We start from the raw sequence: 24,266 nt of genomic DNA, 5'->3' as shown, positions 1-24,266 counted from the left end.
TACGAAGCCTATAAATGATAGTGCAATTAGAAAATTTAGAGGGAGAGTAGAAGAAGATTTTATTTGAAGAACTTGTTGAATTTAAAAGGCATTCGGGGGTCGATTTGTCGTAAGTTAAAACGTTCTTCTTTTTGAAAGGTTGTTTGGTCGTTGACAGTTTTTAAGTCTGTCATTTATTTTAATAATACTTAAAGCTAAGTATTTGTGCGGTTGTTCGGTTTATACTTCTCTCCATTTTTGTTTTGAAATAAATTGTTGTTCGGTTATTTCCCCAAATTTTACTCGGTGTCAAAGTATTAGCGTTAAGTCGACCGGAGTGCCACGAAAGTAGAATCAAAGTTTGTTAAAGTTTCGTAGCTTGATCTCTACACTTTTCATTTCATTACACAGTAGTAGCTATTATGGAGAATATCCATATTTGTAGTGCTAGGAAAGATAAGTAATGCCTTAACGTGGATGTTGTTTGTAATAGTTCATTACATATTTGATATTGATTGTTATTGCCTGATAGATAACAGTAGGATGATTCAAGTTCTAGTTGATGATAGTTGAATTAGACAGCCTACGAGCTTAGATTAAGATTAAGTATGAGTAAGAGGTTCAAAATATTTACTGATAGAAAAGCTATGTAAGGAGCATCTCAGTTCGAGATGTTTCTCCTAGTAAGGTATAATAATAATACTGTTGTTGTTTACAAATTAGATGGTTTCTATATAAACGGGAACATTTGAGTTGATAGTATGGTAAAAAAAGTTGTAGATGTATTTTTGCTATTAAAAGTTTCATCTTTACAGTCTTTTGCTGTGTGTGCTTAACGTTAAGTAAAAGGGCGTTTAAGTCAGTAGCTACTTATAGACTTTTACTGTACGTTACCTTGTCGCAGAAGTGAAATTGTGACAACAACTTGTTAATGTAATTAATGTTACGTGTCATCATTTTACGTTACAGTTTATAGTGGGCTCACATTATCCAATGACATGCTCGATAAATAAGAATAAACCTTTTAATATCTTTTACCTTCATGGTATTAACTTATGTATTAACTATATGTTATAGTACTTTCAACGTAGGTATGCACTTACACTGTACATTTGTGAGTAATTATTTCAATTATCGTAATTTAAATAAATTGTATATCAAAGTCAAGAGTATTTATGTTTATCACTTTAAACCTAATAGTGGAAATTTTTTTATCTATCAAAGAGAATTGTGATATACCATAAAGCTAACATAATAAAACTGATCCGTATCCTTTCTGGATTTTTTCTAATTTCTTCTGTGATCCTTTACCATTAGCTTCGATCGAGTCGTGAAGATTTCTCGTTATTGAAATGGATAATACAACCAATGTAACTCATACCCCGTTAGAAATTATTGCTATCAAATCTATTATTTTTACTATTGCTGCTATTGCTGCTGTTATTGGTAATACCTTGGTTGTTATAGTCATTTTTCAATATAATTCTACTCAAACTGTAACAAACTATCTAGTAATGAATTTATCTATTTTCGGCATTATAAATGGTCTAGTCTGTTTACCTCTCTATATAGTTAATATTATAGCCGATAGGCAGTATTATGATCAAGTTGGTTGCGCCTTTCATGCTTATCTTGGAGGTATAATTTTTATTGGTACTATTCATAATTTAATGTGGATAGCTGTAGTACGCTATCTTGTCGTTGTAAAATCTAAAAAGTTGAAACCAAGACATGCATACTATTTTATTGGTATTATTTGGGCAACATGTACTTTGACACCGGCTATATCGTTTCTAGGATGGGGTAAATTTGTTTATGTAGAGATTGAAAAAGGTTGTATTCCTAGCTGGATAAGACTGGCATAATTGGAATAGCTAGAGGCATCTATTCTGCTATTTTCCATTATGCTACGCCTTTACTTACTATAATTTACTGTTATTCATTTATATTTATCTTTCTGGAAAAGAAACAACAACGAATGATTCGGTATTCCTTTCAATCACCAACTGCTATGAATAAGTCTAAAGTCACTTTGACAATGTTTATTGTATTTATTACATTTCTAATGTGTTATTTGTCGTGGAGTCTACTAGTATTTATCATTATACCAGTAGCTAAAGTGAGAGTACCTGATGGAGTCTACTTTACATCTTCAATGTTAGTGTTCTGTAACTATATCATAAGCCTATTCTTATATGGATATCGAAATAAGAACTTTCGTGCAGGATATAAGCAGGCTATTGATAAAATCTGTAGATGTGGTTGTTATTGAAATAGATTAAGTACTTTAAAAAATAGCGTTAATCATGTTGTAATAGAACGCGTGTAAAACTATCTCTGGATATGCAATTACCTATTACTGTTATGAGTGGTTAGAGTTATGGTCTACTCTCAACTGTAAATAGATTAATTGTATAACACAAATCTTGTGTCGTGCTCTTAATCACATTTACACGTGAAGATATTCAGTATCGCTGACTACAGAACATGTTATAAAGCTAATTTTCGGTATACTTCTTAATGTGAAATTCTATTTATTAAGAGTTTGCTATTTACATATTTAATATATATATATCATACTTGTAGAAGATCAAAGAAAATTTAATAACGTGATATATGGGTAAAGATATTCTCACATTTTATCAAAAATTGCTTAGCTTTGCTTTTATTATTGATTAATCGTAAAGTCAAAGTTAAAGCATAGCTATTCGGTTTTTAAAATTTTTAAATAGCATAGAGTCTATTTCATTCGGAGATAGATGATAATAGACTGTTAATAATGTAATAATATTATAGTTAAAACTGATGCAAATGATGAAGATATTGTCATTAACAATTAGCGCTCATTTTCTTTTAACACACTTTGGGATGTGGTCGTAGCCATAGTTTTCCTAGAAATTATTTCCTGTTTTTATATAACAGTGATCTAGACCTTAACTGACAAGTATTGGAATTAGTTCCATTAATTAATCAAAATTGCTTGTTAAATATATTGAAAATTATCATAGACTGCATCTCCAGAAAATCTCTACCGTTTAATGCGTTGGCTAACTATTTGTCTATTAATACTAGACTTTAGTAGCAGATGTCTATCATTTAATTATCCTATACTAGTTAATCGAAGTGAGAGAAATTTCTCTCGATCAGCTATCGTATTAAAAACACAATACGATATATAGATAATCTGACGAATTCGAAAGGTCGCTCGTATTAGCTAATAGTAGCTGAAACTTGAGAGTACAACTTAATTTCAAGATTAGTAACTGCACTTATGAGCCAAAATAAAAATAAAGATAGCATCAGCTTAAAAAGTTAGATTATGATTTAAAGTTAATGAGACTAAATTTTGCTTAGCAGGGCATGTAGAAAGAGTATCACTTCTAAAGTAAATTGCCACTAACTAGCTCTACGTATCTACAGTAGGCTGCAATTTCTTTTTCACAATAAGATAAAGTTAAAGTAGGTAAATGGACATATGTTTAGATTGACCTTTTATATTCAGAAATAACTACTCGTAATCCAATAGAACAGAATAGATGCTAAAACGATCATTCATAAAACTATTTTTTAAATTATTTTGTCCTACTGACTACGATCAAATACTTTAGTGTCGTATCTATAGCTAATTAGGCTAAAATAATATAATATCCGATCTCTATCTACCGTGTAACTATGTTAATTAGTAGACAAACTTACAAATTATTGAAGAACTAAAGTCCATAATAATTATATAACAATACATCTGAGCACTACATCAACTGCAATAGTGTAGCTATCATTATTTACAGTGGAATGAAAAGCAAATCTACTGTTAGTATCGTTATAGGATATGAATACTGACGCTCTTATTGTATAAAAAGTATGAGAATAGCTCTTTTACTATAGTCATTAATAATTAATTGAATAGACAATGTACTAAAATCAAGATCGAATGACTACTGCAATAACCGAATTGATTTTGATATTTTATATAATTAAGTTAACGTTCAATGTTAGCCTTCATCTAAGTAATGATTAATTTGATGAAATACTGATTGTTCTTGATTAATTTTCCTTCGTAAACTTTATCATTATTTTTATTCCTATTGAAAGAGAATCGGTTCGAATTAACGTTTGTTTCATCAATTTTTTCACTGATATTATACTATTTGAGAGATACTGTAAGTATCCGGGTAGTATTCATCGTTCTTCAATCTTAGGTTATTCCAATTTCCTTGTTTAAGGTATTACTAGACATGATTTAGATGCTCTATATATATATAATTCGAATGTAGGAATGTAAATTCGATGATATGGATGATCAGTCCAGTAGTTAATATTTTTCTTTGGCTTTAATTCCCTTAATAGGTGATTCGAAATTTCCGTATAGATAATATATATAGGATTTAATCGCAATAAGCATTGATCATTAAAAATTTAAGATCAAGTATCGATTATACTTTAAGTGATCCTAGTGCTGGAATATCTTTGCTACCAAGTTATAAGTAAAAACTTACTAACAATTAGCGTCGCTCAGCATTATAATTTATAGGTAGATTAAAATCATCCAATCATGTTGTTGATCAAAATATATCTTAAACATCCTTTACTACAGTATTATAGTAATAATATACGCGTATATGTCGATTATTATTTAATGCAATCTACGATAGATCAAAATCACAAAAAGTACTTTAACTGAATTATACGCTTATAGTATACATTGTGAGTAATTAATTCGACAAACATCAATCGATTGCAAATCAAAGTCGAGACTGTTGATGTTATTTTGTCGCCTTTAAATCTAATTGTAAATATTATTCTTTAAGTATTCTAATAGAATTGTTAATTCTACGCTAGGTAGCTAACATGATAAAACTGATTCGTATTCTTTTCAGATTTTTTCCCATTTCTTTTATGATCCTTCACAATCAACATTCATCGAGTTGTAAAGATTTTGTCATTATCGAAAATGGATAATATAACCAATGTGACTTGCACATCGTCGGGAATGATTGCTCTCAAGTCTTTTATTTCCATTATTATCGTTGTTGCTGCAGTTATTGGAAATACCTTGAACATTCTTGTTATTTCTCAATATCATTCAACTCGAACTATAACAAATTATCTCATTATGAATTTATCTATTTTTGGCATTATAAATGGACTAGTCCACATCCCCTCTTTATGTACTTAATACCATAGCCGATAGGTAGTATTATAATGAAGTTGGTTGCAAAATTCATTCCTACTTTGGAGGTGTATTTTTTGTTGGTTTTATTCATAATTTAATGTGAATAGCTATAGGACATTATCTTGTCGTTGTAAAATCTAAAAAATTGCAACCTAGACATGCATACTATTGCATCGCTATTATTTGGGCAACATATTCTTTGACAGCACCTGTATCGTTCCTAGGATGGGGTAACAGCGTTTATGTAAAGGGTGAGAAAGCTTGTCTTCTTAGTTGGGATAGGACTGCTATAAATGGAATAGCTAGAGGTATCTATTCTACCGCTATCCATTATGCCATACCTTTACTTACTATTATTTATTGCTATTTTTTTATTTTTCTCTTTCTTAAAAGGAAAAGAAAAAGGCTAATTCATTATTCTTTTCAATTACCAATAGCTATGGATAAGTCTAACGTTACTTCGACCCCATGCTTATTGTATTTATCACATTTCTAATCTGTTATTCGTCATGGAGTCTGTTAGCATTTATCATTGAACCAGTTACTAAAGTGATAATACCTGATGGTATCTACTTTACGTCTTCGGTATTGGTATCCTGTAATTCTGTTGTTAATCAATACTTATATGGATATCGAAATAAAAGTTTTCGTGCTGAATATAAGCAAGCCATTTATAAAATTTATAGATGTGATTGTAATAGAAATGCATTAACTAATTTTAAAAAGTAGTGCTAATTATATTTTAATAGAACGCACATAAATTTATTTCTGGAGATGAAATTACATGTTACTTCCATTCGTGATTAGAGTCATGGTTAATTCTGTTTTATAAACAGATTCATTGTATAACATTACAAATCCTCTGTCGTGTTCTTGAACATACCGTACCGCATTTATACTTAAAATCATTCAATCTCGGTTACTATAAAATACACGATAACGCTAAGTTTTTGGCATACTTTTAACTGTAAAAGCTCTATCAGTATTGTAGAAAATTAAAGGAAATAATGTCATCTGCTGCACTCGAAACTGTTCTCACATTTTATCAAAAGTTTGCTTTTATTATTAATCTTAAACTTAAAGTGAAAGTCTACTTATTAAATCTTGTAAATCTTTAGATGGCGTTCGATTTATTTCCTTCAGAGATAAAAGTATAAGACAGTAAATAACATAATGGTATCAAAATCAAGTTGTTGTTAACGAGCATGATGCCGTTGTGAGCAACACGCGTCATCTTCTTTTAATGTACTTCGATGTGCTCATAGCTATAGTTCTGCCTGGAATTACTTCCTGTTTTTACACAATAATAAGTTAAATCTTTGTTTGCAAGTCTCGGAATTCAATAGATAATTAATTAATTAAAATCGCTTATAACTCAGATTCAGAATTGCAATAGGTATTGTTTCCAGAAATCTCCAGCCAATTGATACACTGGCTAATTAATAATTTACTTATACTGTATTTCTAGAAAAGATGTCTAGCGTTAAATTATTCTCTTCTAGTTAGTTGAAACAACAGAAATCTCTATTAGCCAATTATGCTATTTAAGATATAGTGCATTATAAGGAAATAAATTTTACAAATATATATGTACATGGCAAGATAGGCAGGTAAAAATGATTTAATTTAGTTCGAAGCAAGCAGGCATGATAATGACTATAGAAGAGATAACTTGGATGTTATTTTCGATCTTTTTAGTCAGCCTAATCGCAGTTATGTTACTACTTTGATCTTATATACTATACTTTTTGCTAACAGTGATCTCAGATTTACAATAAGTAAAATAATACGCTATCACAGTAAATATTGAGCATACGCCTATACAGTGCATTCTCCATTCTACCCTTTGCATATCATGGCATTTTAGACTATTGATCATTCTTTACATGAATTTAATAACTTTAGATATACATTACATGATTTACTGTTAATTTCAAGATCTTTACTTTATCGACCATAAGCTAGAAATTTTACTATTTTCATTATATGCTTTCCATATACGAAGTAGATAATGCCTTGGCTACGATATGCTTAACGATTACCTTGAGTTATACCGTATCATCGGGAACTATTCAAATTTCTTTTGGAGTAAGTTTCGGTATGATTCATCTGTTGTATATATCAATCATACTTGTATATAAATGTATTCTTACATAAAATTTAAGTAGCCTAAGATTTTTTGAGTAGACTGAAGTAAGGTACCGTATGACATGTTGATACTAATTGTCGAAATAGAAATTATTGATCTTGCAATAAATTACAGTAAATACCCTACTTAGAATAAAAATAAAATGAAATGCCACTAGAAATAATGATATTTTAAACCTGGTTGCTATGTAGCATATTTCGGGCAGATAGAAGTTACGCTTTCAGGCAATTTCTGATACTACTAATCAAACAAGAAATGATTGATTTACTGTGAACGAAAGAAGAAATACGATATTGTTTAAAGTTCAGGTTAAATAAAATTAAACATGTAACTTAAAACTTATATTTTCCATAAATTATTCCTAAAGAAAGCTATGAACATAATAAATGTGATCTTCTTGAGCGATAGTTAGGCATGTGTAAAATAAGTAGTTACAAACAATTTACAGTAAAAATTGAGTAATCGATAATTAAGAACTGATGTAGTGCGTAAAGTATTGGTTTTAAAATTTCTCTCTAAATAAATTGATGCTACAAAGCGCAAATATTAATGCAACAGTTGCAGCTTGTTTTTAAAATAACGCAATCTAATTGCCTTGTAAAGTAAAAGCAATCTATCTACTAATATGTACATAAAACTAGGAGTCTGTTATAGATCAAAAAGTAAAGCAAAGTAATGTAACCTCTGCTGCACTCTTAGATCAATTTTATCAGCTAAAAGTGATGCATCTAAATAAATATGATGATTAAATAGTCTGAATGTTACAAAGTGACTTTCACGAACTAATACTTATCTTATTTCATCAGATAACATACTTGATACTTGTTGAAATACCGTAATCTATGACGTTATAAATTCTTTCATAGATAAATGCATAGTTTTATAATACTATCTAATTATTGATAACTAATATTTATGTCGATTCATTATAAATTGACTGACTTTTTCATTTGAAGTTTGGATTAAATTGCATCTAAAATAGAGACTAATGGTGCTACTGTTCCTCTTGGTGTAGAAAATCATCTGTATTTAGAGTTGTATTTTGGATAAATGCCAAAAAGGACAACCCTGACGGTAGACTCATAGCTTTAGTTTTCTGTAGTAGTTTAATTCTTTGTCTTTACAAATTTCGATTTATAACTGGAGATAATATGATAAACTACCTAAGTCGTTTCGGTTTGCTAGCAGGAATGGAAAGGGCGATTTGACTTCAGGATTACTGACTATACTTATGAACTAAAATAAAAACTAAGCTTGTGCCTGCTTAAAAAAATCGATCATGATGGAAAATTATAGAAGGAAAGATTTTATGTAGCAGAGTGTATGGAATTGATACCATTTTTATAGTAAATTATCTTTAACTCGCTAGATGCATATAGGCAATTATTTCTTTTCGATAGTATAGAAAATGTTACAGTAGGTAAACTGGTACATGGTTAGATTGACTAACTCACATTTAGAAAATGACTTTTTGCAATCGATTTGAATAGATATCAAGCTGGTTATTAATAGCACACAGAAAGTACTTTACAGAATTAAAATAAAAGAAAGAGTTGATCGATTTAAATACTCTGTACTATTGGCTACGATCAAATGCTTTATTAACTTTTGTCGAGAATAATATCTATAACTAATTAGATGAAATAATACTATATCAAACATTTATATACCGCTTAACTACGCTAATTGGTGGATCGACTAATAAATCTTTTGGAGAATAAAAGTCTGTAATAATGATTGATAGGTCTGAATTCTGTCTTCAAGTAACAATTTCGATCGTGATCTGTAATGATAGGAAAATTAAATCCGCCATGGAAATAGCATTTGGATATAAATAATGACTGAAGTTATTTTAGCAAAATGATGAGATTAACTTTCGTATTATGTCTGTTAACAATTAATTGAAAATTAATTTACTATGATTGAGATGTTTATTGTTATTTGTTTGATGTACGTATACATATAATTGAAAATTTCCTTAAGGCATTATAGATAGATAGTCTAATCGAGATGAGGCCTTGATCACTAGAAATTTAAGATAAAGTGACAATTATATTATACTTTAACAGACTCTAGTGCTATAACGAAGTTGCTATTAAGTCGTAGTGGGTGAAACCATCTAAGATCTAGTATTCCACTTTTCTTATGATATACGATAGTCTGAGGAAAAAATCTCAAATTTTGCTTTTAGTGGCTTTATTATAATCATAGCAGAAAGTTTTATGTATTCTGTTTCTAATGTTAACATAGCTGTTTCGTCTTTATGCATTATCTGATTTATTAGTATAGTAACGCCTATATAATTAAGATGCGACCCGTAAAATAACTTTTATGTGTTACTAACCAGCTTCACAAGTAAGAATAAGCTAAATATAGCTCTAGCTCGATTCTTGCTTAAGACATTTTTTCTTCGAAATTTAATTTTCCGATCGACTGTACTTAGGCAGTAAACTGCATTTGTTTAAATTGTCATAAAAATAGCAGAATAATGTAAGCAAGCTTATTCTCATCAAAGTTTTAATGTTCCAGACTCGTCAATATAATTAATGATATATATCATTATTCTGTAGTACCGCTCACTATAAATTTAAATCATCTCACCATGCTTTGATCAAAATTTTTCATAATCTTTTATTACTATACCGTATACAATAGATTAAAATCGCAAAATATTATAACAATATATCTTTAGTATACGCTTTTATTAAACGATTGCAAGTGATAATTCGATTAATGCAAATGAATTATATATCGAAATAAGCGGCGTTTGTGATGCGATTGTCATTTTTAAACTTAATAGTAAATCAATTTCTTTGTACAAGTTTAATAAAGTTCTCATCAATTTGTTAGCTAACATATCCAACCAGGTCCAATTTGATTCGTATCCTTCTAGATCTTCTTGACTTGTTTAATAATCCTGTAATATTAAGATTGATCGAGTCGTGAAGATTTTGTTATTAAAAAAAGATAATGGAACTAGCGAAACTCATACACCGCTGGAAGGTATTGTTATCAAGTTTATTATTTGTATTATTATCGATATTGCCGCTGTTGTTGGCAATAGCTTATTCATTGTCGTCATTTCTCAATATGGTTCAGCACAAACTGTAACCAATTATATTATCATGAATTTACGAATGGACTTCACTTACCTCTCTATTTAGTTAATATCATAGCCGATAGATAATACTATGGTGAAATTGATTGTATCATTCATTCCTATCTTGGAGATGTATGTTTTATCGATTCTACTTACCATTTAATGTGGATAGCCATCGTATACTACTTTATCCTTGTAAAATCTAAAAATTACAGCCTAGACATGCATACTATTGCTTGAGTATTATTTGGATAACATGTACGAGTATTTTAGTGCCGGCTGTGTCGTTTCTTGGATAGCGTAAAAGTATTCATGTTAAATTGAGAAAAGTTGTGTTCCCGATTGGAGACGAAATGGCATAAGTGGAATAGTTAGGGCATCTATGAAGCTATTATCAGTTTTGCTATACCTTGAATTATTATTACTTATCGCTACTTATTTATTTATCCCTTTCTTAAAGGAAAGCAAAGCGTATGATTTGTAATGCTTTTCAATTATCTACAGCGATGGATAAGGCTAACGTTACTTCGACCATGTTTATCGTATTTATTGCATTTCTAGTCTAGTACGTATCTTGGAATTTATAAGCAGCTATTGTGATGCCAATAGATAAGGCATATTATCACCTAAAAGCGTCTACTTTATATCTCCAGTACTAGTATTTTGTAGTTCTACTATTAATCCGTTCTTATTTGAATACTGAAGTAAGGGTTTTTATACAGGATATAAGCCAGCTATTTATAAAGTTTACAGATAGGGTTGTAATTGAAATGTTTAAAGCAAGTTTAAAAATAGTGTTGATAATGTTGCGATAGAACGAGCACAGTATTATTTCTAGCGATGGAATTATCTGTTATCTCTATGAGTGATTAAAATCATGCTTAATTCTCTGTCATGAATTAATAAATTAATTTCACAAACTTCACTTGAATCCTATGGCTTGTTGTTATTCGTGTTTACACTTGAAAACATTCAGTTTCTGAGCAAATACTATATTGAAAATTTAGTACATGTTTAGGACAATAAATTCTACAGCCATAAAAGATACGATAGATAAGAGATTATTATTTAATTTAGCTTGAAATATGTAAGAATAATGTAGACCGTATGGGAAACAACTTGGATGGTATGTCTTACTGTCTGTAGTCAGTCCACTTGCAGTTTTTTGACTTAATTGGTGATCATAAAATATTAAATGGCTTATAATTAATTATAAAATCAATCAGATTGAGTTAGCACTGTACTAAACTTCTATCTTGTCCACACTAAAAATATACTAGCAAGACAGTTGAAGCTTATTTGTGAAATAACGCTATCTAATTACTCTATAAACTAAAATCGATATATCCATAAAATCTTATGTAATATATGTAACGTAATAAGGACGAGCGAAATTCTCAAAATACTCGTTTTTAAGAAGTTTCTCCTTTAAAGTTTACAATACAGACATGTTAGTAAAGCAGTTGAAGATTATTTGGGGGGGGGGAAATAGCGCCATTTACAGTAATTGCTCGGTAAAATAAAATTCAAATGTCCATTAAGCCTTCTAGACTTAATATATCTAGTAGAATATGATAAAAGAAATTTGAGTATTTGAAATGTTCCTTTTTATGTAAAAGGTTTATTGCAAATAAATTTTATGGAAGTGGAATGAAATCTAAATAAAAAATGATTGTTAAATTATGTAGACAATATGATTAACTGCAAAGGTCGTTTTTGTTTACTAATAGCGGCTGAGAATACAACTTGATTTCAAGATTGCTGACAAAACTTATAACTAAAACAAGAATTAAGATTATATCACCTTAAAAAATTAGATTATGAGATATAATTATTGTATTAGAGGAAAAGATTTTTACTTAGCAGAGTATGTGAATATGGTATCATTTCTGAAGTAAACTGCTAGTAACTAGTTCCACGTATGGAGATTATTTTTTTCGGCGTTATAGATAATGCCACAATAGGAGAGCTGGCATATATTCACATTGGCTACCTTATATTTATTAATAGCTATTTGCAATCCATTTAAATAGATATCAAAATGAATATTATTTGCACATACGCCACACTTTATGGTAATAAAATAAACTAAAAATAAAATTATTTTAAAGTATTCAATACTATTGGCTGCCATCAAATGCTTTATTAGCTTTAGTCGAGGATTTACGTCTATAACTAATTAGCTCAAAATAATACAATATCGGATGTTTGTATGCAATGTAACTACGTTAATGTAATTGGTGGATCGACTAATAGTCATTTAAAGCATAAAAGCCTAATAATAATCAATAAGTTTGAATGCCGCCTTTATGACGACGGATACAGGAGATGATCTGCAATGAGATGAAATTAAATTTGCCATGGCAATAGCATTTGGATATAAACACTGAAGGAATTAATTTAGTAAAAGTGGGAGAATAACTTACATATGTTGGCCGTCAATAATTAATTGAAAAGTTAATTTGTTAAAATCGAGATCCATCAAGTCTAATAACAGAGCTAGTTTTCGGGTCTTTAAATTATTACATCAATATTAACAAACGGAACAGAAATAGAAAATTATTCTTAAACATCGTCTTCCATTTGAACAATGATTAATTTGACGAATAATGGCTATTCTTAATCGATCTCCTTCTTGAATCACAGCTTTACTATCATTCTCTATTGATGCTAAAAAGAGAATTGGATCGAATTAGAGTTTACCGGATCAATTTCTTCGTTGACAAGACATTATTGTTTGAAATATATCATAGGTATGATTACTTGGGTGGTAAAAATTTTTCTATAATCTGATATCGTTGCTTATTTAATGCTTGTGTACGCTTAATTCGAAAGAAGACACTGATCATTAGAAATTGAAGATAAAATATCGATTATACTTTAACAGACTCCAGTGCTATAAAGAAATCGCTATTTAAGTCACGATGATTAAATCTCCTTAAGGTCTTATATCTTTTTTATTTTTCTTATTATACTTGAAGTACGGTAATAGAAGAAAACTCCGAACTTTACTTAAATGATTTTATTACAATTATAGCAAATAGTTTTTACAAGTTCAGTTACCAATGTTAAACTTTGTCTGATTCATTAATGCTATATATATGCACAACTTTATTGATGTAGTTAATCACGAAAATATTCTCCAGTCCTCAGCTGTGTGTTGAATATGCATCCTGTTATATTATATAGCTTATGTGTAGGCCGAGATTAATCCCTGAAATGCCATGGATATATATAAATATTTATGGATATGTTACTGTCATAACATAACTAACGCGCACGAATTACATATACGGATTTAATAACGTTAATCACTTTAATTAGCGCATTAATATTAAGATAAAACTCTTACTATGTAGTTTACTGTTGTGTGTCATTATTAATCTACCGTGAGTAAGAATTTACTAAAATATTGCTCTAGATCGATTCTCGCTTAAGACTTTTCTTCGATGTTTAATTTTAGGATTGACTGTACTTGGGTATCAAGCTGTACTTGTCTCGATAGTTATAAAAATAGCGGAATATTGTAAGCAAGCTTGTTATTATGTTTTAATGTTCTAAACTTATTGCTATGATTAATCATATATATCGTTCGTTATTCTACTGTATATTACTACTTACACTAGTTCAAAATTATCTGATCGACATTTTCATATCCTTTCGACACAATACAAAATAGATTAAAATCTCAAATATTATAATATTTTAACTTTAGTATACACTTACAGTATACGATTACACATGGTAATTCGATTGATGCAAATGAATTGTATATCGAAATCAGCGATATTTGTGTTACGATTGTCGTTTTTAAACCTATTAGTAGATATTTTCTTGTAGTAATCTGATAAAAACTCTCGTACGCGTATATATTACAACCTAATGTAAAAAATTGGCTTACATTCTTTCTAGTTCTGTTTGACTTATTCAACGATCCTATACTATTAAGACTGATCGAATCGTGAAGATCTTCGTTATCGAAAATGGATAATAGAACTAACGAAACTCATCATACACCATTGGAAGTTATTGTTATTAAATCTACTATTTTTATTATTATCGCTATAGCCGCTGTTATTGGCAATAGCTTAGTTATTATTGTTATTTCTCAATATGGACGTAATGCAGCCCAGACTGTAACAAATTATCTTATCATGAATTTAGCTATTCTCGACATTATTAATGGATTATTTCAATTACCACTCTATTTAGTCAATATCATAGCTGATAGACAATTTTATGGTGAAATTGGTTGTGCTATTCATGTACAAATTGGAGGTATGGGCTTTATCGGCTCTATTCACAATTTAATGTGGATAGCTATAATACGCTATCTTGTGGTTGTAAAATCTAAAAAATTACAGTCAAGACATGCATACTATTGCATTGGTATTATTTGGGCAACATGTATTTTAGTACCGGCTGTGTCCTTTCTTGGATGGGGTAAAAGTGTTTATGTAGACATTGAGAAAGGCTGCGTTCCCGATTGGAATGGAAATAGCATAAGTGGAATAGCTAGGGGCATCTATGATGCCGTTATCGATTTCGCCATACCTTTAATTGTTATTACTTACTGCTACTTGTTTATTTTTCTCTTTCTTTCAAGGAAACGGAGAGATATGATTTGTGATGGTTTTCAATCACCTACAGCTATGGATAAGGCTAACGTCACTTCAACCATGTTTATCATATTTATTGCATTTCTAATCTGTATTGCGCCTTGGAGTTTATTAGCATTTATTATCATGCCTGTAGCTCAAGTGGCAGTATCTGATGGCGTCTACTTTACATCGTTAGCGTTAGTACTATGTAACTCTGCTATTAATCCAGTCTTATACGCATATCGAAGTAAGGATTTTCGTATAGGATATAAGCTAGCTATTCATAAAATATTTAAATGCTGTAATAATTAAAATGTTTTTAAGTAAATTTAAAAATAGGGTTCATAATGTTGCGATAGGATGAGCATAAAACTATTTTTGGCAATGCAATTATCTCTTATCCCTAAGAGTGATTAGAGTCACAATTAATTCTCTATCATGAATTAATAAATTAACTGTATAAACTTAACGTGAATCCCATGGCATCTTAATCGTATTAACACTTAAAGATATTCAGTTTCGCTTACTTTCGTTGTGAGGTCAAAATTTCGATATTCTTTCAATTATGAAAGTCTATAAATAAGGGCTTTATATTCATAGATTGATTTATCATGCCTATAGAAGATCGAGGGAATGTAATAAATGCTATTTGTAAAACTTGAAGGCATCTCACATTCTATCAATACTTCCTACCTTTACTTTATTATTAATGCTAGACATCATTCTCCAAATAAAGTACCATTATAGAAATAGTTAGTCTACCCATCAATCAGCAGGGAACTTTTGGAGACATGCTTTATTGTGACTCTACAAATGAATTCAATTAATTAATCTTTTGAATTTCAACACTCGTCAACTAACATCTGGCTTGCTCTTAGGTGAAAATAGGAAATATTTCTTAGTGGAGCTATATGTATAAACTTATCCCAAATATGCTAATAGAATATTAAGCACAAATAGCTCACAACAATATTCTGACCATCAAGAGCATGTTTGACTTTAATACTATTATGCTAATTACAGTCTTCTAGTTTTATCGTTGAAAAGAATAGGCTGCATATCATTTAAAGAATTTTTCAAATTTACTAGCTATACTACAGAGTTTAGTTCACGATAAAATTATTCTATTATGGTTAATCCATGTAAGAGAAATCTCTGCTGACCAAATATCATATTGAAAATCTAGTAAATATTTAGGAGAATAAATTCTACGGCCATAAATGACACAATAGGTAAGAGATTATTGTTTAATTTTGCTCGAAATATATAAGAATAATGCGGACGGTATGGGAAATAACATGGGTGCTATGTCTTGCTATCCGTAGTCTGTCCACTGACAGTTTTTTGACTTAATCGGTGATCATAAAATATTAAATGGCTTATAATTAATTATAAAATCAATCAGATTGAGCTGGTACTGTTCTACATTTTTATCTCGTTTACACGAAACTACAGTCAATATAGAAATTTGTTTTTTAAGTCTACACTAAAAACATATCAGCAAGGCAGCTGGAACTTACTCGTATTTGTGAAATAACATGGTCTAATTGCTCTGTAAACTAAAATCGAAATGTCCCTTAAATCTTGTATAGTATATATAATGTAATAGGAACAAGCGTAATACTCAGAATATACGCTTTTAAAGTTGTTTTTCTTTAAAAATCTGCATTAAAAATATGTCAGCAAGACAGTTGGAGCTAATTCGAGAAACAACGCTATCTAATTGTTCTGTAAACTAAAATCAAAATACCCGTTAAATCTTTGCAATGTATCTAATATAATAAGAACTAGTACAATACTCGGAATTCTTACTTTTAAGAACTTTCTCTTTCAAATTCTATGATACAAATATGTTAGTAACGCAGTTGGAGTTTATTTGGGAAGTAGCGCCATCTAATTACTCTGTATACTAAAATCCAAATTTCCGTTAATTCTTATGGACGTAATATATTTAGTAGAATATAGAAGAGGAAAATACGAGTAATTAAAATCTTCCTGTTTGTGTAAAAGGCTTATTGCAAATGAATTTTATAGAAGTGGAGTGATAACTAAAATAAAAACGATTATTGAACTATGTAGATAATTTGATAATCGACAAAGGCTTTTTCTATTTGCTAATAGCAGTTGGGAGTATGACTTGATTTCAAGATTGCTGATGGAACTTATAACTAAAACAAGAACTAAGCTTATATCATCTTTAAAAAATTAGATGATGAGATATAATTATTGTATTAAGCGAAAATATTTTACTTAGCAGAGTATGTGGATATGGTATCACCTCTTAAGTAAATTGTTAGTAACTAGCTCTACGTATAGAAAAGATAATTTCTTTTCGATATTATAGATAATGTTGCCGTAGGTGAGCCGCTATATATTTACATTGGCTACCTTATATTTAGAAACGGCTATTTTGTAATCTATTTGAATAGATATCAAGATGTTTATTATTTGCACGTACGCCATACTTTATGGTAATAAAATGAACTAAAAATAAAATTATTTTAAAGTACTCAATTCTATTGGCTACTATCAAATACTTATTAACTTTCATCGAGAATTTTGTCTATAACTAATTAGGTTAAAATGATACAATATCGAATGTTTATCTGCAAAGTAACTACGCTAATTTAATTGGTAGATCGACCAATAAATCATTTAAAGCATAGAAGCGTAATAATAATCATTAAATTTGAATTCCACCGTCTCTATGATGACGATACCGAAGATGATCTGCAATGATATAAAATTGAATTTACTATGGCAATAGCATTTAGATATAAACACTGAAAGAATTAATTTTAGTAAAACTAGAAGAATAACTTACATATGTTGGCCGTCAATAATTAATTGAAAAATTGATTTGTTAAAGTCGAGATCCATCAAGCCTAATAACAGCTAGTTTTCATGTCTTTAAATTATTACATTAATATTAAACAAAACGGAAAACCAACACAAAAATATTCTTAAAAACCGTCTTCCATTTGAACAATGATTAATTTGATGAATGCGTATTATGACTATTCTTAATCGATTCCCTTCTCGAACCACAGCTTCACCGTCATTCTGTATTCCTATTTAAAAGAGGACTATATCAAATTAGAGTTTATCTGATCAATTGCTTCGTTGACAAGATATTATAGGTATGATTAATTGGGTAATAATAATTAAATATAATCATTCTACAGTCCGATATTATAGCTTGTTTAATGCGTACATGTAATTTGAGAGAAGATTATACTTTAACAGACTCCAGTGCTATAACTAAATCGCCATTTAAGTCACGATGGCTAAATCTATCTAAGGTCTTATATTTTTTTTCTTATTAAACGCGTACACAAAGTAATAGAGGAAAATTTTGAACTTTTACTTAAATGATTTTATTACAATCATAGCAAATAGTTTTTACAAGTTCATTTACTAATGTTAAACTTTGTCTGATTTATTAGTGTTATGTACGTATGTGTACAATTTTATTGGTTTGTTTAAGCATGAAAGTATTCTTTAGTCTACTGGTATGTATTGAATACGCATCCTGTTATATAGGTTATATGTAGGCCGAGATTAATCTTCGAAATACCGTATATAAGGTAAAACTCATACAGCTTACTTTTGTGTGTCATTATTAATCTACCGTGAGTAAGAATTTACTAAAATATTGCTTTAGGTATGTGACATACCGTGAGTAAGAATTTACTAAAATATTACTCTAGATCGATTCTCGCTTAAGACTTTTCTTCGATGTTTAATTTTAGGATTGACTGTACTTGGGTATCAAGCTGTACTTGTCTCGATAGTTATAAAAATAGCGGAATATTGTAAGCAAGCTTGTTATTATGTTTTAATGTTCTAAACTTATTGCTATGATTAATCATATATATCGTTCGTTATTCTACTGTATATTACTACTTACACTAGTTCAAAATTATCTGATCGACATTTTCATATCCTTTCGACACAATACAAAATAGATTAAAATCTCAAATATTATAATATTTTAACTTTAGTATACACTTACAGTATACGATTACACATGGTAATTCGATTGATGCAAATGAATTGTATATCGAAATCAGCGATATTTGTGTTACGATTGTCGTTTTTAAACCTATTAGTAGATATTTTCTTGTAGTAATCTGATAAAAACTCTCGTACGCGTATATATTACAACCTAATGTAAAAAATTGGCTTACATTCTTTCTAGTTCTGTTTGACTTATTCAACGATCCTATACTATTAAGACTGATCGAATCGTGAAGATCTTCGTTATCGAAAATGGATAATAGAACTAACGAAACTCATCATACACCATTGGAAGTTATTGTTATTAAATCTACTATTTTTATTATTATCGCTATAGCCGCTGTTATTGGCAATAGCTTAGTTATTATTGTTATTTCTCAATATGGACGTAATGCAACCCAGACTGTAACAAACTATCTTATCATGAATTTAGCTATTCTCGACATTATTAATGGATTATTTCAATTACCACTCTATTTAGTCAATATCATAGCTGATAGACAATTTTATGGTGAAATTGGTTGTGCTATTCATGTACAAATTGGAGGTATGGGCTTTATCGGCTCTATTCACAATTTAATGTGGATAGCTATAATACGCTATCTTGTGGTTGTAAAATCTAAAAAATTACAGTCAAGACATGCATACTATTGCATTGGTATTATTTGGGCAACATGTATTTTAGTACCGGCTGTGTCGTTTCTTGGATGGGGTAAAAGTGTTTATGTAGACATTGAGAAAGGCTGCGTTCCCGATTGGAATGGAAATAGCATAAGTGGAATAGCTAGGGGCATCTATGATGCTGTTATCGATTTCGCCATACCTCTAATTGTTATTACTTACTGCTACTTGTTTATTTTTCTCTTTCTTTCAAGGAAACGGAGAGATATGATTTGTGATGGTTTTCAATCACCTACAGCTATGGATAAGGCTAACGTCACTTCAACCATGTTTATCATATTTATTGCATTTCTAATCTGTATTGCGCCTTGGAGTTTATTAGCATTTATTATTATACCAATATCTAAAGTAATAGTACCTGATGGCGTCTACTTTACATCTTCAGCGTTAGTATTCTGTAACTCTGCTATTAATCCAGTCTTATACGCATATCGAAGTAAGGATTTTCGTATAGGATATAAGCAAGCTATTCATAAAATTTGTAGATGCCGTTATAATTGAAATGTAGTAAATTATTTTTAAAAATAGGGTTCATAATGTTATAAAGGAGCGAGAGTAGCACTATCTCTGGCAATGAAATTATCTGTTACCCATATAAGTGATTAGAGCATAGTTAATTTTCTATTTTGAATAAATTAATTACACAATGCCAAGGAAAGACAAGAAAATCTTAACATTAATAGTTTTTCTTATATACGTATCTCTATGTATGATATTAACACAAATCCTGTGTAGTATTCTTACCCTTGCTTACACTTTAAAGATGTTCTGCCTCGCTTACCATAAGACACGCTATAAAAATTAAGATTTCTGTATATTTATTATTGTGAGATTTCGTAAATAAGGACTTCTTAATTTATATATAACCTATGTTAACCTATGTATATATATATAATGCTTATAGGAGATTAAAGGAAATGTAACATCTGTTAATTTATTTTTGAAGGTGTTTGATCTCACGTTTTATCAAAAATGTAAATAATCTCAAGGGATTACAGTGTTAAGATCGGGCTATATTTAGTTGTAATATAAAACTTTAAGGGCATTAATATTTACATTTGTGAAGTAATTCAAGAATATCGGTATCAAGAATTATAGGTTATAACTTTTTAAGTTTAAAAATTATGCTCGTACGCTAACATTGTTTGTTATGTCTTCGCATTTTGATCAAGCTCAATTAAACGCAACAAAAATGCTATATTCCACGTGTAACTACATTATCATAGCTTAGCTAATATTACCGTTAAGTTCATATTTTAATGCACTAAATGAGGTCCCTGGCTGATCGTTCTGGTTGTGTGTATTAGTACATGATTTCGGAGAATAACTTACAGAGTATACCTTTGTCCACAAAATACTTTAAGTACAATAAGTACGCGGTTTCATAATGCCAACCACACTCCACAAGTAACGGTACTTTATTTTGTACTATCTTTAAAGAATAAAAAAGTAGATTGAATGCACTAAAAAGGTGTAACATTCTATTTATTATGGAGAATTTGACTAATATTTTCAGGTAAAAATCAGCTTTATCGTATTTCTAGGCTATCCAAAAGCGTTACGTCATTGTATTAATGATAATAATTACTATATATCCTTTTGGAGTATTAAGAGTTATAAATGTACAATATTATAATTAATAGTTAATTTTTATTCAATATTGCATTAATTTATTTGCTATTATAGTATGATACAATCTATATCGGTCAGAAAAATTTTCAGTAAAAAATTTCGTAGTACATTGCATTAACATGCTTCAGGAGTAAACAATTATTTTATAAGAGAATAAACGCGGACATGGTGATTTTAATTAATTGTAACTAATCGATTTATTAAGAGTGACTACTAACGATTTAATTATAACGGCAATATCTTCCTGCATACCTTCGTGCTATACAAAATTTTTACCACTGGCTACCAACGATTCATTTATAATGACAATATTTTATTGCATGACCTCGTATTGTGCAAAAATGTTTTTTACCGTTACGCATTCCGTGTACATAGTACTAGTTGATTATTATCAGCCGCCATGTAGAGTTGAAATAAATAGTATGCAATCATTTTCTTCCAAGTGATACTCCAACTCTCCCTGTAATTAGATTATGTTTCAATATCATCGTACGTGTATATAGGTGTGAATACGAACTAGCAGTTTAAGCATCATTATAACTGCAATACGATTTATGGTAAATAAATACATATACATATTCATATGTATATCTACCCTAATAGATTATCAATTTTCATTATCTTACCAGTAATTCCCAATCTGATTCATTAATTAATACTAAAATACCAGGTCGCCTAAAGTTGCAAAGGTAGTCTGTTACTTTATTATGAATACTTGGACTACGCACATTTAAACATGCAGACGATTACCGGAGTTATAAAGCTAATCAAACTATGAATTTCGAAATTATTGACTAGGCTGCTCTCTTATTAGTATTTTACTTACACACTATCTCCTTGTACAAAGAGTTCAGGTCTTTCCTGCAAGAGGTTCTCTTTAATCCAGCTAATGAGCTTCTTCATGTCCCCTATGACAAATACACACAGTAACATAAATGCACATGAATTTTGTTGGCAATAATTCTTTCTTGGGTAAAGGATGATTGTAATGATAATTATAATAAAAGTATAGCAGTATTAAGCCAAGTTAATCGAGAAATCCCTACATTCAATGTCGTCAGATAGGTCCACCTGGTGATGGGTAATTTTATTAAAGAGCAATTCGGCTCCACCGCTGCCATCATATACGCGTACATACAGAGAGAATAATATATAAGACAAGCATATACGTAGCATTGAACTCTTTTTCATTATACTCGTACATGGATTTTAATTAATACGCTAGTCTCCATAGTCCTTTGTGTTGCAAATACATATATTTAATGTACAGTATATTATAGTCATGTAAATTGCTATCATACGCAACATATTCTATCAAGGTCTTTCAAACATCGCAGCATACTGTACTATACAAATTAGCTGTCTGTAATATACAAAATTCCGGAGCTGCACATTTTTTATCTGCTACATAATTCACTGGATGCCATTGAATGTTACATGAATGCTATGTTAGTAACTTTACACTTAAATTTGCGTTATACTTATTTAATCTAGAATGATACATCCTACTACAGGATTCTGCGAGTATCATGATCTTGCATTGCAATGAGCTGCAGGTCCTTTGCAGAACTTGCAGCATTCAAGCTGGTGCCGCACATTTTGTCTATCTATTGCACAAGCTACCTACTGCTGCAACTAGACGTAACTCTACTGCTTTCACTGTTTGCATGATATTCTATTCACGGTGAAAGCATTTCTAATTTACTTGACTTACCTAAACTTGATGTCGATTCTCATTTCAGGCAATCTTCTTATGGTTGCTAGCGTTGGACTAAAACCAAGAACAGCAACAATATACAGTACTGTAGACTGTATAGTAGAATACGACAAAGTAGTACGGCAATCGTGAATGCATACTATGGTAACGTATAGAAGGCTTGACCTGCATGGTAACTCCAGTTGATCTAAGCGTACGTGCTGGTTGGGCATATACTGTGCGTCTGCATACGTACATCTGTACGCCTGTCCGTTGCCGGTCACATTCAATGCCTGCTGTAATGGCCACCACAGCATAACACAAAAGCTGTCAGAATTATTGAGACATTGGAAGTTAAAAGGCAGTAATATTACTTTCGAATTGTACTTTATAAAATCACGAAAAGTCAAAATTTGCTATAAAGATGGTATTAATAGCGTGGAATCGCTTGTGTAGGATCCCTACGGTTACATCGCAATTGGTAAGTTGAATGTATGAAATTTGCCTTGGCAACTTTATAGACTTTGGTCAATATGTGTAATAAGTAATTTGCATGAGATGGCTATATTATGTGCTATGATTGATTTGTTATACTGTACTGTACAAGAATAGATTTTAAGACTACGTAATTCTTGATGTGGAATTTGTACACTGTCTTGCATGTTTAGAAAGCGGCAGTTTGCAATATGAAATTGTACTGTTCTGATTCTTTTTCAAATCACTTAGGATGGTGGTTTGCGAAGTGATCAGCTAAACAAATAAGCTATTTATTAAAGTTATATATCTATGTTACTATCTTATTAGAGTTACTCCTACAGTAGCTGGTAAAAATTGACCTTTTCATTCATCAACCTGTGCCTGTATACTTCCACTAATAGCACAACATGCCATCATGATACGCGAATTTCAATAGCTAAATTTAGGGCTATAATGTAGGCTATGCTGTCTCACATAGTTAAATCTTACACAGCCATATTAAGAGTTACAGACGATTACAATACTGTACATATCAATTAAGAGCCTAAATGAACTGATTTATTCCTAGTAAGAAATCTTTTGCTTACAGCATGCAATGTTAAAGTAGTACTAGAATGCAGTATTTATTCCGAAATGTTGCTTTTAATACTATCTGCAGTATATTTGCGATCATGGAATTGCTCTGTTCGTTTGCAGTAATGTCCTTAGTATCGGTTTCATCCTACCATTCCTAATGGGAGAACACCTGTTTATAATTT

General features: G+C 30.2%; 3 protein-coding genes across 3 annotated transcripts; 2 read left to right on the top strand and 1 right to left on the bottom strand.

The window, feature by feature from the left end:
- Window positions 1–14,384: 14,384 nt before the first annotated feature.
- On the top strand, window positions 14,385–15,314 carry TRIADDRAFT_53362 (uncharacterized protein; the record flags this gene model as incomplete). Its single annotated transcript, XM_002109909.1, has 1 exon — window positions 14,385–15,314. One exon carries the CDS (start codon window positions 14,385–14,387, stop codon window positions 15,312–15,314), a length of 930 nt encoding a protein of 309 aa, XP_002109945.1.
- A 3,960-nt stretch (window positions 15,315–19,274) lies between these two features.
- Window positions 19,275–20,204, top strand: TRIADDRAFT_53361 (uncharacterized protein; the record flags this gene model as incomplete). Its single annotated transcript, XM_002109908.1, has 1 exon — window positions 19,275–20,204. The coding sequence occupies one exon, from the start codon at window positions 19,275–19,277 to the stop codon at window positions 20,202–20,204; it is 930 nt and encodes a 309-aa protein (XP_002109944.1).
- Window positions 20,205–21,726: 1,522 nt separating this feature from the next.
- On the bottom strand, window positions 21,727–23,922 carry TRIADDRAFT_53360 (uncharacterized protein; the record flags this gene model as incomplete). Its single annotated transcript, XM_002109348.1, has 5 exons — window positions 21,727–21,795; window positions 21,962–22,010; window positions 22,162–22,243; window positions 23,288–23,417; window positions 23,884–23,922. The coding sequence occupies 5 exons, from the start codon at window positions 23,920–23,922 to the stop codon at window positions 21,727–21,729; spliced, it is 369 nt and encodes a 122-aa protein (XP_002109384.1).
- Between the last annotated feature and the right edge of the window lie 344 nt (window positions 23,923–24,266).

The sequence above is a fragment of the Trichoplax adhaerens genome, genomic scaffold (assembly GCF_000150275.1).
Source record: "Trichoplax adhaerens TRIADscaffold_2 genomic scaffold, whole genome shotgun sequence".
In the NCBI taxonomy this organism is placed as follows: Eukaryota; Metazoa; Placozoa; class Uniplacotomia; order Trichoplacea; family Trichoplacidae; genus Trichoplax; species Trichoplax adhaerens.
This window is presented reverse-complemented; position numbering and strand designations above follow the sequence as displayed.